This window comes from Puma concolor, chromosome B2, assembly GCF_028749965.1.
Source record: "Puma concolor isolate L17-30 chromosome B2, mPumCon1.1.hap2, whole genome shotgun sequence".
NCBI classification, from domain to species: Eukaryota; Metazoa; Chordata; class Mammalia; order Carnivora; family Felidae; genus Puma; species Puma concolor.
The window spans coordinates 141,044,026-141,058,861 of NC_141671.1; the positions used below are offsets into that span (position 1 = coordinate 141,044,026).

At 42.9% G+C, this 14,836-nt stretch overlaps 1 protein-coding gene across 7 annotated transcripts in view; it reads right to left on the reverse strand.

Moving 5' to 3' along the window:
• CNKSR3 (CNKSR family member 3) overlaps nucleotides 1–14,836 on the reverse strand; it is an 84,370-nt gene that overhangs the window by 22,569 nt on the left and 46,965 nt on the right. For 3 of the 7 annotated variants that reach the window (XM_086708173.1, XM_086708175.1, XM_086708176.1), the window contains exons 2-4: nucleotides 8,561–8,724; nucleotides 2,138–2,340; nucleotides 1,556–1,643 (exon numbers count right to left, since the gene is read on the reverse strand). In XM_086708173.1, the coding sequence (XP_086564299.1) occupies nucleotides 1,556–1,643; nucleotides 2,138–2,340; nucleotides 8,561–8,724 (455 nt within the window). The other 4 variants (XM_086708174.1, XM_086708178.1, XM_086708179.1 and 1 more) reach the window with 4 other exon arrangements.

Consider the following 14,836-nt stretch of genomic DNA (forward strand, 5'->3'; position numbering starts at 1 on the left):
ATAAAATATTTCACATTATTTGTATTTAATTTTACACAAATACATAAATGTGGTCACATAATGGTCTTTGTAAATTTTTTAAAAAGTGTTTCTTTTCGTCCTTGGGGTTGGGGGCGGGGGGGCTGGCTCCTAGGCTCTGTCCCCACTTCTCTCCCTGCTAAAGTAACACGACTTTTCCTCCAGACTGCCTACTGAACTTACTCCCTTGTACACAGGTTCTTGGATAGCGTGTGTGTTACGAACACGTGTCTTCCTACGTTTTCATATTGGGGGGGGTCACCATTTGTCTTTATATTCCACTTTTTTTCCTTCTTTGCTCGTTCAACAATAACTTGTAGAAATCTTACCAAATTATCTGGTGAAGTAAATATTAATATTCCCATTTTACAGACAAAAAAAAAAAAAAAATGAGGCTCTTAAGTTTTAAGCGACTTGTCTGAGGTCCCAGGGCTAAGCAGTGGTAGAGGCAGGATTTGAACCTGTGGTGGTCTGTCTCTGAAGCATATACTCAATGAGCACCAAAGGGAAAACAAAAACAATACCTCATGTGTCCCTTAAGTTTGGGTTAAATTTCTCCCGATACATGAAAGATTTGCATCGGCTTCTTTGTCAAAAGCATTATCTCATTTGTTTAAAAACGCATTTAAAAAAATTTTAAAAACCACTTATCATGTGCCAGGTGAGCTGAGGCCCACAGAAGCAGGGGCAAGTGTGGTGAGACTGCTCGGTGGACAGGACACCCTGCTCCTGACGTGAACAGATCAGGATCTGTAACTCCCACCAAGAGATGTTTTTTCTATCATCAGTTCCCAACAGTCAACAATGACTACCAAGGGGCTGGGGTGGCTCAGCCGGTTAAGCGTCTGACACTTAGTTTCGGCTCAGGTCATGATCTCAGGGTTCATGAGTTCCAGCTCGATGCAGGGCTCTGTGCTGACAGTGTGGAGCCTGCATGGGATTCTCTCTCTCTCTCCCTCTCTCTCTATGCCTCCCCTGCTCATACTCTCTCTCTCTCTCTCAAAATAAATAAGTAAACTTAAAAAAAAAAAAAAATGACTACCAGGAAAACACCCCAAGATGACGTAATGGGCCCATTCCATCAGGACAAGCACAGAGTCATGCTGGTCAGATTCCTCAAATGTCACCGTTGCAACGGAGGGTCCCTCCAGCCACATATCCATAACTGTATCCACCTCATCCTTCCGGGGCCCTTCCCTCAGCATTTCTTAACTTCACGTGACTTAGTTGCTCTGGAGTTTCTATGAAAAAAATTAAGTGCTCTAACAGTTTAGAGAAAGTACGGGCCTATTAGCTCAACTATTTTAAAACAAAAAAAGGTAATCTTTGATGTAAAAGCCACTGCCCATTGTTCAGAAACCATCGGCAACAATGCATCTAATGGAAAGCCCTTCATCTCTCCCCAGGTCAGATGGGAAAAAAATGGCAAGAAACAGAAAGAGCGAAAAAGGCACTTCATGCCTGCATGTGAGCCCTCTGAAGAAGAGGACAAGGGTAAAGGGAGGAAACAATGTTAAAAAAGCAACGGCATACTGACCTTCTGGACTGTAGTGGTCAGGTCCAGGCAGAGCTGAATGATCTTGTTCTTCGTTACTGAGAAATCGGTGATCCCTGTAAATGGAGCCCTGGAAAGCAACAAGCATTCTTTTAAAAAGGGGGGTGGGGACACTGGGATCCCACGTTGCAGGCTGACAAGCAGAGCTGGTTTAAAGGACTCGTTATGCAATGGTTTCCTCTCCCGTTAACACACAAAACAGGAATCTGAACAGAAGAGCCGCAGGAGTGCTAGATAAAAACACAGTAGAAAATGAGCCAAGGGAATTCACGTCCCTTCAGAAGTCAACTAACGGCCTTCAGACCAACGAAATAATCATGAGTGTTTAACGGCAGCGAAAACACCTTTGGCACGGGGATTCCACTCTTCCCCAAGTGGACCTTAATTTGGTCCTGCCACTCGTCTGTTCAGTAGCTTCCAAAGGGACCCTAAAATCCCACCATGATCCAGAAGTCCTGGAGAGGCCCAGTGGAAGGGACATGAAGAGGCTCATTTTCCTAAGATAGGCGTGTGTGCAGCTTGGGCCCTCCTCTGATGGGACAGTGGAGCACACGCGTAACCTACCGGTCCAGCCAAGCTAACAAGGCCTTAGCAGCACCGATTAGCTCCACCACAGAGGTCAGGAGTTCGTTCGGGGGCTTGTGGGAAGTGTCCCCATCGTAAGCCGGACTTTTCCGCCGGCTACTTATGTAATTCTGTAAGTTGTGGGAAGATGCTCGCAGTTTCAGAACCAAGTTCTTCATATTATCGGTTTCAAGGCCGTAATTCTGTGGAAAATAAAATCAAAGGGAAGAATTCAAAACAATCAGCAATGTCCAATCTCTATTAGTAACTCAAAAGCCCAGCGAGCAACTTGAATAACTCCTACAATAGCCACAAAATCCTCCTTATTTACCCACAGTGCAGACCTCACCCACTCGCAGTCACACTGGCCTCCTCTCTGTTCCTCCTTCAGCTTCCTCCCACCTCAGGGACTTGACTCTCGCCAGCTTCCCTTGTCAAAATGCTCCTCCCACAAATCTTTGCAAGAATAGCTCTTTCTTATATTGACATCCTAGCCCAAATGTTCCCTCCTCTTGGAGGCTTCCTTGACCACGTAGAGCAGTTTCTCAGCCTGAGCCCTACTGACATTTAAAGCCCAGTGGTCTCTGTTCTGGTTGGGGTGAGAGGGCGAGGGAGGATTCTGGTATATGGCAAGAGGCTCGGTGGCACCGATGGCCTCTCTCGACTCATTCGCCGTCAGTAGCACACTCTCCCTGGCTGTGACGACCGAACATGTCTCCAGACATTGCCAAACGCCCCCTCAGGTCACTCTCTAGCACATCACCTATCTGCCACCTCCCGGAACCACCATGGTTGGTAGGAACCATCTTCCTCCATGGGGCACAAACTGTGAGACAGGGCGAGTTCTATGTATGGTTCACCCGTATCTGCAGCACAGAAGACAATTTCCATCAGGTGAGATGCACCTGCCCAAAAACAGAGCAGCGCTGACTAAATGTCAGTTCACCGGAAATGTAATTTCTGGCCCTTGAGTTCCTAACCTGTGTTCTTTCTGGACGATGTTCATCTTACTCAGGTGCTTTGAAAAAAAATGAATTTCACGTGACAGGTAAAGAACAAATCCCAGAGGATGACACATAAATCTGAGATGACTCTGGGGAGGGGACGGATGAACTTCTGTATTGAACTGCACGTCCATGTCCCAAGTTGGTGTTTCATTATTTTCACAGAAAAATAAAGATATTTCTGGGGCATACTACACAGTTTCAATAGCATCCCAAAACAAGACCGTGGTACCATTTAAAAGCCGGGAATGATATGACCAACGTTATTGAACACTTACTCCACACCAGGGATTGAACTAAGGGCTCAACAAGTATTATCTCCGGTAAATAACACGTGAAGGTGGAAATGATAGTATCTCTATTTTACAGGTGAGGGAATAGAAGCACGGAGTCATCGAATTTACTAATCTGTGGAGAGGTGGGATTCCAATCAAAGTAGTCAGCAGCGAGGGCACAAGGTTTGGATCACCATGGGGCATGTTTCCATTTCACCCTCCCTGCCCAAGGCAGGGCAGAAGAAGACAGAAAATAGGCTGGGTAAAGACGAGCAAAAGAAAAGCAGCCAGCGGCCCCGGATTCTACACAAACTAACAAGATGCTTACCTCCCCCCAAATTCTATCCTGACCTGCTCCACCCCTGATGTTCAAAGAAATGTTTGCATGGTAATAAAAGTCCCAAGTAATTTCTGGTGACAATGACTCTAAGACACCGTAGTGGGGTTTTCACTGCAGTTAATTGTTCATGAAGCTTAAATTTATGTTGCTTCCTCTAGTGCAATAAAAAGTGCTTTTTAAAAAAATTTAGATAGGAATTTTGAAAAGAGTGGAATACAACAAAAAAGTAGGCTAAGAAAATAAAAATCCTTCCCAGATCCACGAACTGGAAGCTGTCTTTTGTAAACCTTAAAATTTTCATAATAAATTCACAAATTCATAATTTTATGAAATAAAATTTCAAAATAAAAGTGTTTTGTATTAAACGGCAATGTTCCATTTAACTCTTACATTCTTCATTTTTTTCTGTCATTTTCTACAGGCTAAAATATGACATTATCCTTCAACACAGAAGACAAAACTACAAAGATGGGTTTTCATCATGCTTTTTCAATTCAGAGAATCAAAGACTCACAAGTGAATGGATAAAGAGCCACATGACAAGCTTGTTTTGAAGCACTTGTGACTGATTAAAGGGAACTGTCCCCTCATTCAGTCAATTACTCAGCCTGCCAACTTCTATCAAGAGTTCTGAACTAAAGCAAGAGAGTCAGCTTTCTATAATCGACGTCACCTAAAATTAGTGGAACTCTTATTACCGTACACAACATTTACTTCTTGAATTCAAAGCGGACTGAACGCATTTTAGTGTTGCAAGAAGTTTTAAACCTCAATCTCCTACAAACCTACCCCTTTTAATATTAAAACAAAGGGGAAGTGTCGCTTCTTGTTAACTGGTTCTTTTCATTTCCACTCAAGGTGCTCTGATTCTGTTTTCCCACCCATAGGACTAGAAGGATAGATAGATAGATAGATGCAGCTATAATGGAGTACAATTTTAACAAGATAGAGGGAAGAAGCAAAGAAGGAAGGAAAATACCTTCCCTTTCCACTCCATTCCACAATAAGAAGAGAACAAGAAACTGATTACATTAACTCAAGAGAGCCTCTAATGTAGAAAAATAATCAGGGAAGTATTATTGACTTAAATGACCCACAACAAAAGACAGAAAATGAGTAATTTCTCAGCCCAGATTTGATTATCTCCACTAATCTTTTCCCTAAAACTTATCTCCTTCAGAAACTGCATTAAAAGTATCGACAAGACACACACCGAGTAAGAAATGAAAGGAGTCTCTGAAATTCTACATACCTACAGAAACCCTTCCACTGAGATCTCACTTCATTAGAGGTTAGCCATCAGGGATTACTTCCCGGTCTGGTTAGAGAAATGACACAGCAGACAGGAGAACAGGAAACAGGCAGATTCTTACTCTTCCGGTGCCTGAATTATACACACTCTAGCTAAAGATGAATCTTCTATTTCTCTTCTACCTCCTCTTCCCATTCCTCCTGACCCTGTTCATGATCTAACATATGTGTTTAAGGAGGGCCAGAGAACACAGTCTAAACCATCTCACTGACTTGGGTCAATTATTAGGTCACAACTTAAGACATATATTCTGCAGTTTCCCTAAAGGCATTTTAATACAACCTCATGAGCAGGATCAAGTTAAATACAAACTGACAGCAAAGATCACTCTTCCTGCATGATTTCTCCCCAAAAAGAAGGATAACATTTTTTAATGACTTGCCAGAGATGGCTAAATTATGGACAATGAATAATCTCAGGGGTATACAAGTGCGCAGAAGCACCCTGGACAAGTAAACACATTACAAGTATTTCATTTAATCACACACTTGGGTGGCATCAGTTAACGTGTGTGCTGATCCCAACTTTGTTCACTTTCTTAACCTACACCAACCTTAAAAATCTATCTGCGCCTGCCTTGGTCTTGACAGGTTGATTTGCCAAAGAAAATAGGTTACAATTATAGTCCATAGTTCATTACTCTCAGTCACACCCTCCGGACCAGTGCTAGTCAAACAGAACTTGCTGCGGTGATGAAAATGTTCTCCATCTGCACTGTCTAAATATGGCAGCCACTAGCCACCACTAGCTATGAGCTCTTGAAATGTAGCTTAGGGCGACCGAGGAGGTAATTTTTTTTTTTCATTTTAATTTATTTTCATGTAAATAGTTGCATGTAGCCAATAGCTATCCTACTAGAAAGAGCAGCTCTAGAGTCTGCCCCTGACAGGTAGAGAAAAATTGGGCTCAGACTCTGAATTCAATCCCGAGAGTGATCTTGGTTCTACCTCACGATACCAGTCACTTGTAAAAGACAGTGGCGTTCCCTCCCTTGCTCTCTATCCATGACCACCTATCTGTGGGCCATCTGCTCACCAGTTCTGGAATCTTTACCAACAGCTGTTCACTAGTTTTAGGTTTTTATCCATTCTATCTGCCCTGTTCCTTCCAGAATTTTCCAGTGGTTTTGTTTTTTCCTCCCCCTTTCTTCTAAATTCTATTCATTTCCTGTCTATCACAAAACCAACATCCACTAAACTCAGTTTACATGACAACCTCTTTTATACAACCTCAGGGCCAACTGCAAATATACATTAACTGCCCAAGGGAGGAGTTGTTCAAGGCAAAAAATTATGACCAATTTATATACACAAAGATCTATACAGTATAAATGGATTAAATAGATAGTATAATTAATACATGCATTACAATAAGAACATTTAAAGGGGAAATTACAGCAAGATGAAAAGCTATTTTAATAAAGCTCTCTAAAACCCTTCCCAAACCGGAAAAGGCACCCTCATTTGAGAACTCTCCTATCACCCTCCTGTCAAATGCATTCACCAGCACTCCACTGCAGAAGGCATGTCCAGAAGGAGTCTGAGGTCAAACTTTGTCTACAAAGGAAATTAGAAGGAAATTGTAGGAGATAAAATGCAGCTTTAGGTTCTGGCATTTGTCCAGCTTTGTTCATTTTATCCAATATTTTAAGAGGTAGGGAAGGGGCAAAAGCAAAGAGGCAGCTGTTAGGTTTATTATCCGGCTTGCTGTGCACCGTGTGCCTCTAACAGACCCTTCCTCCTTACCTCTCCTATTGTGGACTGCAAAGTAATTTGCCTGTCCTCAAACCCCTTCCTTCAAGTTGAAAGAGACAAATCCATTTAGCAGAAAAGATGGAAAAGTGATCTTCCCAGAAAGCGTAACAAAAGTAAACTCAAACAAGCTGCCCTGTATAAAAAAAAAAAAAAAAAAAAAAAAAAAAAAAAATGCAGCTTTAAGAACAAACAAGACTCTAAGACATCTTCTGGGCCATGCAAAACACACGTTAGTGTGCAGCCGCATCTAGGGAGTGTTACTGTACAGATGGGGAAAACAGACACCACCGTTTCCCTGGAGGTCGCAGAGCGAGGAGTGTGTCGCAGAGGCAGGATCAGAATGCAAAACGCCTGCCTTCCAGGCCAACATTCACACCACTTGGCCACAGCGTCTCCCCGGTGGCAGCTCATTTATCAACCACAAATAATTTCCCCGTTAGTTTCATAAACAAGAGCAGCGCATCTCAGAGCAGGAGACAAAGCTCTGTCCATTTTAAGAAGAAGAACATGCACAGCGCAGTAAGAGTTATATAATCAATGGAACGCAGACCAGCAATGGCAGAATCATCGGGAACATTCTTCCCCACCGTTCTCAGTGATGTCATTGTATATACCCCTGGCTCAGGTTCACAGCATTACTTAACCCAGACTGAATGCTGCGGCCTGGGTCCAAATCCTGACAGTTTGGGGCGCTGCATCCTTCACACGGCATCCTAACGGACACACGTGGATCCCCACCGTGTGGCAACCAGTGTGGAAACACAATGTCCTCACAGGTGTTGTCATCCCACACCTAAAACAGCTGCTCGGGCGGCCACGGGTGTAGTGCAAGAGTCAGAACCTGGCAGGATTTAACTCAATGTGCAAGTCAAAGCTCAATCATCTGCAAAGGGTACCAAAGTTCACATTTTTTCCCTTCTAGTTACCACTCCGCAGGCTGACTACTACGAGCAAACACATCAGTTATTTAAAGATCACAAATACCTGTGAAACATAAAAAAGCTGTTGATAGTACCAAAAACACACATGAAATCAGAACCTGTATCTCACTTCAGCTTAGAACATGATATTTTCATTCAGGATTATCTCCAGTGTTTTATTCTCCACAGAAGATAAGAAAACTAACAGATTTTTTTCTGTAAAAGGCAAACTCAGTTTCTGTGACAGGCAGATTTCTTCTTAAAGGGCAAGACAATAAATATATTGGACTTGCGGGGGCCACACGGTCCCCTGAAAGCATGAAAGGAGCCACAGACCACAAATAAACGAACGGTCATGGCTGTGTGCCAATAAAACTTTATTTACAAACATGGTGGGCTAGATTTAACGTGTAGGCCACAGTTTGCCACCTCTTTATCTAGAAAATGATTTCTTTTCTTCCTTTTTAGGTTATCTTCAGCTCACGTTTCATTTCAATGGATCATTAAGAAAATGGAGGCATCTGGGTGGCTCAGGAGGTTAAGCATCTGACTCTTGGTTCCGGCTCAGGGCACAATCTCGTGGTTTGTGCGTTTGAGCCCAGCATCAGGATCTGTGCTCGAAGTGCAAAGCCTGCTCAGGATTCTCTCTCTCTCTGCCCCCCTCCTTCTTTCTGCCCCTCCCCCTCTCGAGTGCACTCCTGCTCTCTCTCACTGTCTAAACAAATAAATAAGAAAATGATTCTAAATCACAAACATTGAAGATTTAAGACAATAAGGTTCTAAAGAACGTCATCACGGCACAGATCTCTTGAACCAACCAGTGCACAGAGAAGGTCGACAGCCTCCAACACGAGTTCCTGGTGTCCAATTCGCGTGACCCCCAGCTCTTCAAGATCCTGATGGGAAATCTGCAGCAACTGCTCTCCGTTTATCTTCTCCCGTTCGAACTTGTGAACATACTGCTGCAGGCAATCATCTAGCCCTACCAAAAGAAGGCAGAAGTCCATTATTGCCATTTTGTTTCCTTCACTCAAAAAACTGCCCACGTTTAAATGAACTTCAGGAATCGCCAGTTATGCCCCAACTATCTGACTGTCTACCCCACCCGAGGGACACTTTTCAGGTGTGTCCTCATCTTCTCATCTCAAACAGATGTGCAACGTGCAGCTTAAATTTTCAAATGGATTCGGCACAATTTTACGACGGTTACCTTCCCATTCCCTCTCAACTAAAAGAATAAACACTAAACCCTTGCTGACTTGGAAATGCGAGTTATGTGGACTAGATATTTGTTAAGCAGTCTTCCTTTGGAGATTGTCCATCCGTCTCCCAGCCCATGTGATCCCATGGACTTGCCAATCAAGATGCTTTGCCACAGCGGTTGGCCACAACATTCTACCCACCAGCCAGTTACAGGTTCAAGGATGACCAAGCAAAACCAATCAAAATCTTCCTTGATACTTGGTATATGGACACAGGAAGAGAGAAGTTCTTCCTTTCCAGCTGGAAGTCATAAGGATATAACTTTGGGGATGCTGGCTTTTTTCTGATCAGTTTCCTGAAAATACATCCATTTGAGAAGAAGAAAATGCTCCAATAATATGCTATACGCCCCTGGATGTAACCCTGCTTAAAGGTAATTCTACCCCTACAATTTTTCACTTAAACTGAACTAAATCCCCTTTCTAGCTTAAGCTTGTTTGTGTTGGGTTTCTGCGCCTTGTGACTGAAAAAGTTCTCACGAATACAGAATCCAAAGGAGAAAATACCAGCAGTGGTACCAGAGAAAGGCAATGTTAATTAAAAGGGGTAGCTTGGGGCGCCTGGGTGGCGCAGTCGGTTAAGCGTCCGACTTCAGCCAGGTCACGATCTCGCGGTCCGTGAGTTCGAGCCCCGCGTCGGGCTCTGGGCTGATGGCTCAGAGCCTGGAGCCTGTTTCCGATTCTGTGTCTCCCTCTCTCTCTGCCCCTCCCCCGTTCATGCTCTGTCTCTCTCTGTCCCAAAAAAATAAATAAACGTTAAAAAAAAAAAAAAAAAAAATTAAAAGGGGTAGCTTACAGGAATTTTTCCAGGTCGAATAGTACTGTCAACAGAGTTGTATTTTAATGTTTTTGTTTGTTTGTTTGTTTTGTTTTGTTTTGTTTTGTTTTTTGAGAGAGAGAGAGAGAGACAGATAGGGTGTGTGCTTGGGATGGGGAGAGAGAATCCCAAGCAGGCTCCATGCCGAGCACAGAGCTCAGCTCGATCTCACAAGTGTGGGATAAACACCTGAGCTGAAATCAAGAAACCGAATGCTCAAATGACTGAGCCACCCAGGAGCCCCAATGTTCTTACATAATGACTAAAATAGGTAAGCCTCACAAAACTTGGGTTTCTTTATTCTTGTATAGAGAACTTTCTGGTCAACTTGTTTCAGTGGTTTTACTGGAATAAAATTTTATACTGAATCAATTGGTCTATTCAAGCCTAATAATAAAAGCCACCCTGAGTGTTTCCAACAATGAGGCTTATATAAATCAATCCCAACACAAAGGGTGAAAATTCAATTTAACTAGAATAAAATATGTGGAAAGCACACTGCTGTGCTCGGTCACCCTCAAATACACACGCGCACACACACACACACGCAATTATTTCATTGACCCCTCACCAAAGTTCTGCCACATGGGTACTCTGGACTAGGAAAAGGAGACACAAGGCGCAGCACTTGCTTTTGGCAACACTAACGTCATCTATGGATCTTAAAAGCTGATGTGCTAAGCTAAATGATACCTCTGCCCCGTAAACTGTCACCATTTGCCTCCTGGTAAGACATGAAAAGAAGACCAATGTCCTTAGAACCATTTGGGACTACCAAATACAGGAAGAGGAGGTAAGAAAAAATTATTTTCTGGTAACCAGCTGGAACCCACCCGTCTTCCCTCAAGTGACACCTATCTAGCCAAGGGGCTCCATCACACAGCAAGCGAGGTTAGGGACAGTGACATAAACAAACCCAGCTCCACTTTGACAGCCTTGAGCCACAAGTGGCCATTGTGGCACGTGAGTCAGACAGGCAGTGGAGGCCACGCAAGTCAGCAGGTATGGAGACCGATGTGCCCCCCTGCCCCTGGGCTGCATCCCAGCACCCTGCCACCCAGGGCCATCTGCAGATGGGCAGTATCTATCTGCAGTGAACAACAGCGCCAAGACCTAAGGAGAGCCTCCTAACACCTCTACTCCCAATTTATAGATGACTAACTTTAGGGCACAAGGGAGCTACAAAACCCGTCCACAGCCACACGGCTGGTAAGATGCCAAGAGAAGGATTTCTGTAGTCATTTTCTTCAGCTTTGCTATAGAAGGAAAGGCCTGGAATTCAAATCAAGGCCCATTTGACACAAGCTCTGCTCTTCAACATTCCCCCCAGGAAACACGGAGTTATAAAAATTCCTCTCCAAGCATCTTCCTAAATAAGCAGTAGGGTCTACAGTAACACGCTGGATTGCGAGTAACTTGTTTTGCAAGTGTTCCGCAAGATGAGCAAACATTTTTTAAAAATTTTTTTTTACATTTATTTATTTTTGAGAGACAGAGAAACAGAGCACGTGTGGGGAGGGGCAGAGAGAGAAGGAGACAGAATCCAAGGTAGGCTCCAGGCTCTGAGCTGTCAGCACAGAGCCCGATGCAGGGCTCGAACTCACAAACCATGAGATCGTGACCTGAGCCGAAGTCAGACGCTTAACCAACTGAGCCACCCCAGCGCCCCAATGAGCAAACATTTCTAATAAATTTTCATTTGAAAAGCCAGCGATGTCTTGCAATACAAGTCGCACGTGATTCCAAACATCACATGATCACAACTGAACCAACGGTTCTTGAAATTCGCTTTGATATACAAGTGCTTTGGATTGCAATCATGTTTGTGGAACAAATTATGCTCGCCAACCAAAGTTTTACTGTAATTGCAAACAGTTATTAAGAGAGAATCACAACATCTTAGAGGTACTTAGAAGGTACTGTCATTGAATCCAAACAGTTGGAAAGTACGAACAAAAGTCTTAACTACTATGAATTTCACCCAAAATCACTTAGCCAGTTCTAAGCCAGATCACAACCAACATCCTACAATCTCCTGTCCTTCAGGATGTCCTCTCCCTTTGCCTATTTTTAAAATTTAAAGACAATTTTTGTTTTAATGATCATCAAAGTTTAGGACAACTATGTTATACATTTAAACTTCGTTATGGCTGAATTGTGTTGCACCAAAATTATACGTTAAGGTCCTAACCCTGAGTGCTCAGAAAGTGAATGTATTTGGAGACAAAGCTTTAAAGATGTGATTATGTCAAAATGAGATCATCAGGATGGGCCTTTATCCAGTATGACTGGTGTCCTTATAGAGAAGACACACATGGAGGGAAGGCCTAGTGAAGACACAGGGGGAAAAAAGTCAAGGAGCACGGCTGCAAAAGAAGTCAACCCTGCCAACGCCGTTATCTCAGACTTCAGGCTCTAGAGCTGCGAGTGAATACATTTCTGTCGTTTCATTACCCGGTCTCTGGTACTTTTCTACGGCAGCCCCAACAAAACCCACACAAATGTAACAGCGTTTTATTTCATATTCATCCACAGGTCATAAACTCTTTCTTCACTTAATCTTAGCCAAAAGGCCGAGAAGCGATCATAAACTCTTTCTTAAGCAAAACAAACGACCAAGGACCAGCAGAACTGAAATTCATGTTTACTGTGCCAAGCAAGTCCACTGCTTAAAATATAAGCATAAAACAGAGACTCGTGTCAGTTTCCATGCACAGAATAAATGCGTCCATTATAATTAAAGTGAAGAAGCCATGTATCATAGATGCTGGTTAAACTTTATCCCTGAATAATAAGTTGATATAAAGGTGAGGCCAGATTTCTCTTTTAATTAACTGGAAAGTTTCACTGGAGAAACAGGATTTCAGAAGTAGCTTTAGAGCCTGAGGAAATATTTTGGACAGAGAGAAAGCGGAGATGGAAGGGCCCATGTGGGGTCCTGGTAGGACAAACGCTGCATGTATGATCAGAGACTGAGAACTTGAAGGATGCAGAATACAGAACATTTCCCTGAAAAGGGAGCCAGAGTGTCCTTGAGGATTCTGAGGGAATATACGGGACCTGACCTCAAATAATCCAAAGATCCCTGACATGTAGAAGAATTATCAAGAAGGAATAGCATGTTGCCACCTACCTAAAAACAGTTTCTATAGTGGCATAAAGACTTCTTTTCAAGGAACACATATGTTGAATAGGCTAGATTAAAAAAAAAATTAATGTTAATTTATTTTTGAGAGAGAGACAGAGTATGAGCAGGGGAGGAGCAGAGAGAGAAAGAGACACAGAATCCGAAACAGGATCCAGGCTCCCAGCTGTCAGCACAGAGCCCGACGCGGGGCTTGACTTCACAAACCACAGGATCATGACCTGAGACAAAGCTGGACACTTAACCGTCTGAGCCACCCAGGTGCCCCTGAATATGCTAGATTTTAAATAATGTTGCCCCCGGCTTTATTATTCCAACATGTTATGGCCTATTCTTCAGTTATCCCACTGATCAGAATACAAACATTCGCAAACAGCTAATGAAATACGACACAGCCCCACAGAGGAGAGGAAAATCCCCAACTCAAGTAAACTGGTCTAATCGTTTTACAATTTGCAAGATCCACTTTAATCTATTTGTCGCACGTACCTGTTTGCCAGTTCCTTGCTTCGAGGAACTTACAGAATGTCTAGCAGCACCGAAACAAACACGTAATTAAATAAAATTAGATCAAACACATTCCAGTTACACAAATTAAGCACATAACTCAATGTGGAAGAACCAAGAAGGAGAAGGAAGGAGAGGCCCAGCGTCCCTCTGCTGTCACCAGGTCTGGCAGTAAACACTCAAATGTTCAAAGAAATCCCACACGTGAAAAGGAAAAAAAGAAACCTCTCGCCCTAGATGTAGATCGAGACGGGGCCACGGTTAAGAGCCTGAGCACCAATACGAGTCCCACTTCTTGCCACAGGAGCAAGTTACTCAGTCCCCTGTAAAACAGGGATAAAAGAAAGCACTGCCTGCTGCACGGATCTGCAATGAAAATGAAATGTTAATATTTATAAATGGGCTTAGAACACCACGAAGCACACAATAAATACTCTATCAATATTGTTAAATACAAAGATGTGATTTATTCAGGTCCTCACTTTCCTAAGTGTTCAGAATAAAAGTTGCCAGAGAGACAGAGAAACCCCAAAGGCGTAGATAGCACCCCCTCGGGAACACTGTAAATGGGAGATGGGATCTCAACAGCCCACATTATCATCTCCCCTGGAAGGTATTCCCAAAGACGGGAGCCTGCCATAATCATCGATTCCACCTAAAAGTGTTTTCTGATGGACATCAGAACATAAGCCCCATGAAAGCAGAGGTTTCCTTTTGTTCATTGTTTGGCCCCCAGCATCTAGAACATTGCTGGCACTTGACAATATTTGTGAAATAAGTAAGTGAATGCGTGAAGAAAGACAAAGAACTTCACAAAAATATTAATGTCACACCAACGTACAAGCCGCCTGATTTTATTTTCCCATGGAGGTGAGTAACTAAAGATAAGGAAACTACGGACTGTGGTATCTACAGATATTTGCTTCAAGTCTCAATGTTTCAGGATTAAAGAAGGTCATTTCTACCTTAAGGATAAAGAATCATTGTCCCATACTAAGAATTATTTTTTCTTAATTAATCTCTCTAAAAGGTGGCAAGGCCTGTGTATAGGAAGATTAAGAAGTTACAGGAAATGCTCCATCACAAAAAATGTAGAGCTATTCTCTTCCTATTTTCTGTAGGAGACTAAAATCAGATCATGGGCTACATCACCCTCTTTCTGTACACGCGGCCCACTGGAAGGACTGTTCAGTGGCTATGCTTTTGGCCTATGCTCAAGTCAGCAAAAACTGTAATTCCACAAATACAGAGTGGTCTTACAGCATTTTACATACAGTACTTTTGATCACTGAAGCATGTTTTAGCCAGAGGGTTTTGTTTTGTTTGATTCAGAAATTGGTTCAACTAAAGTTATAAGCTCGTG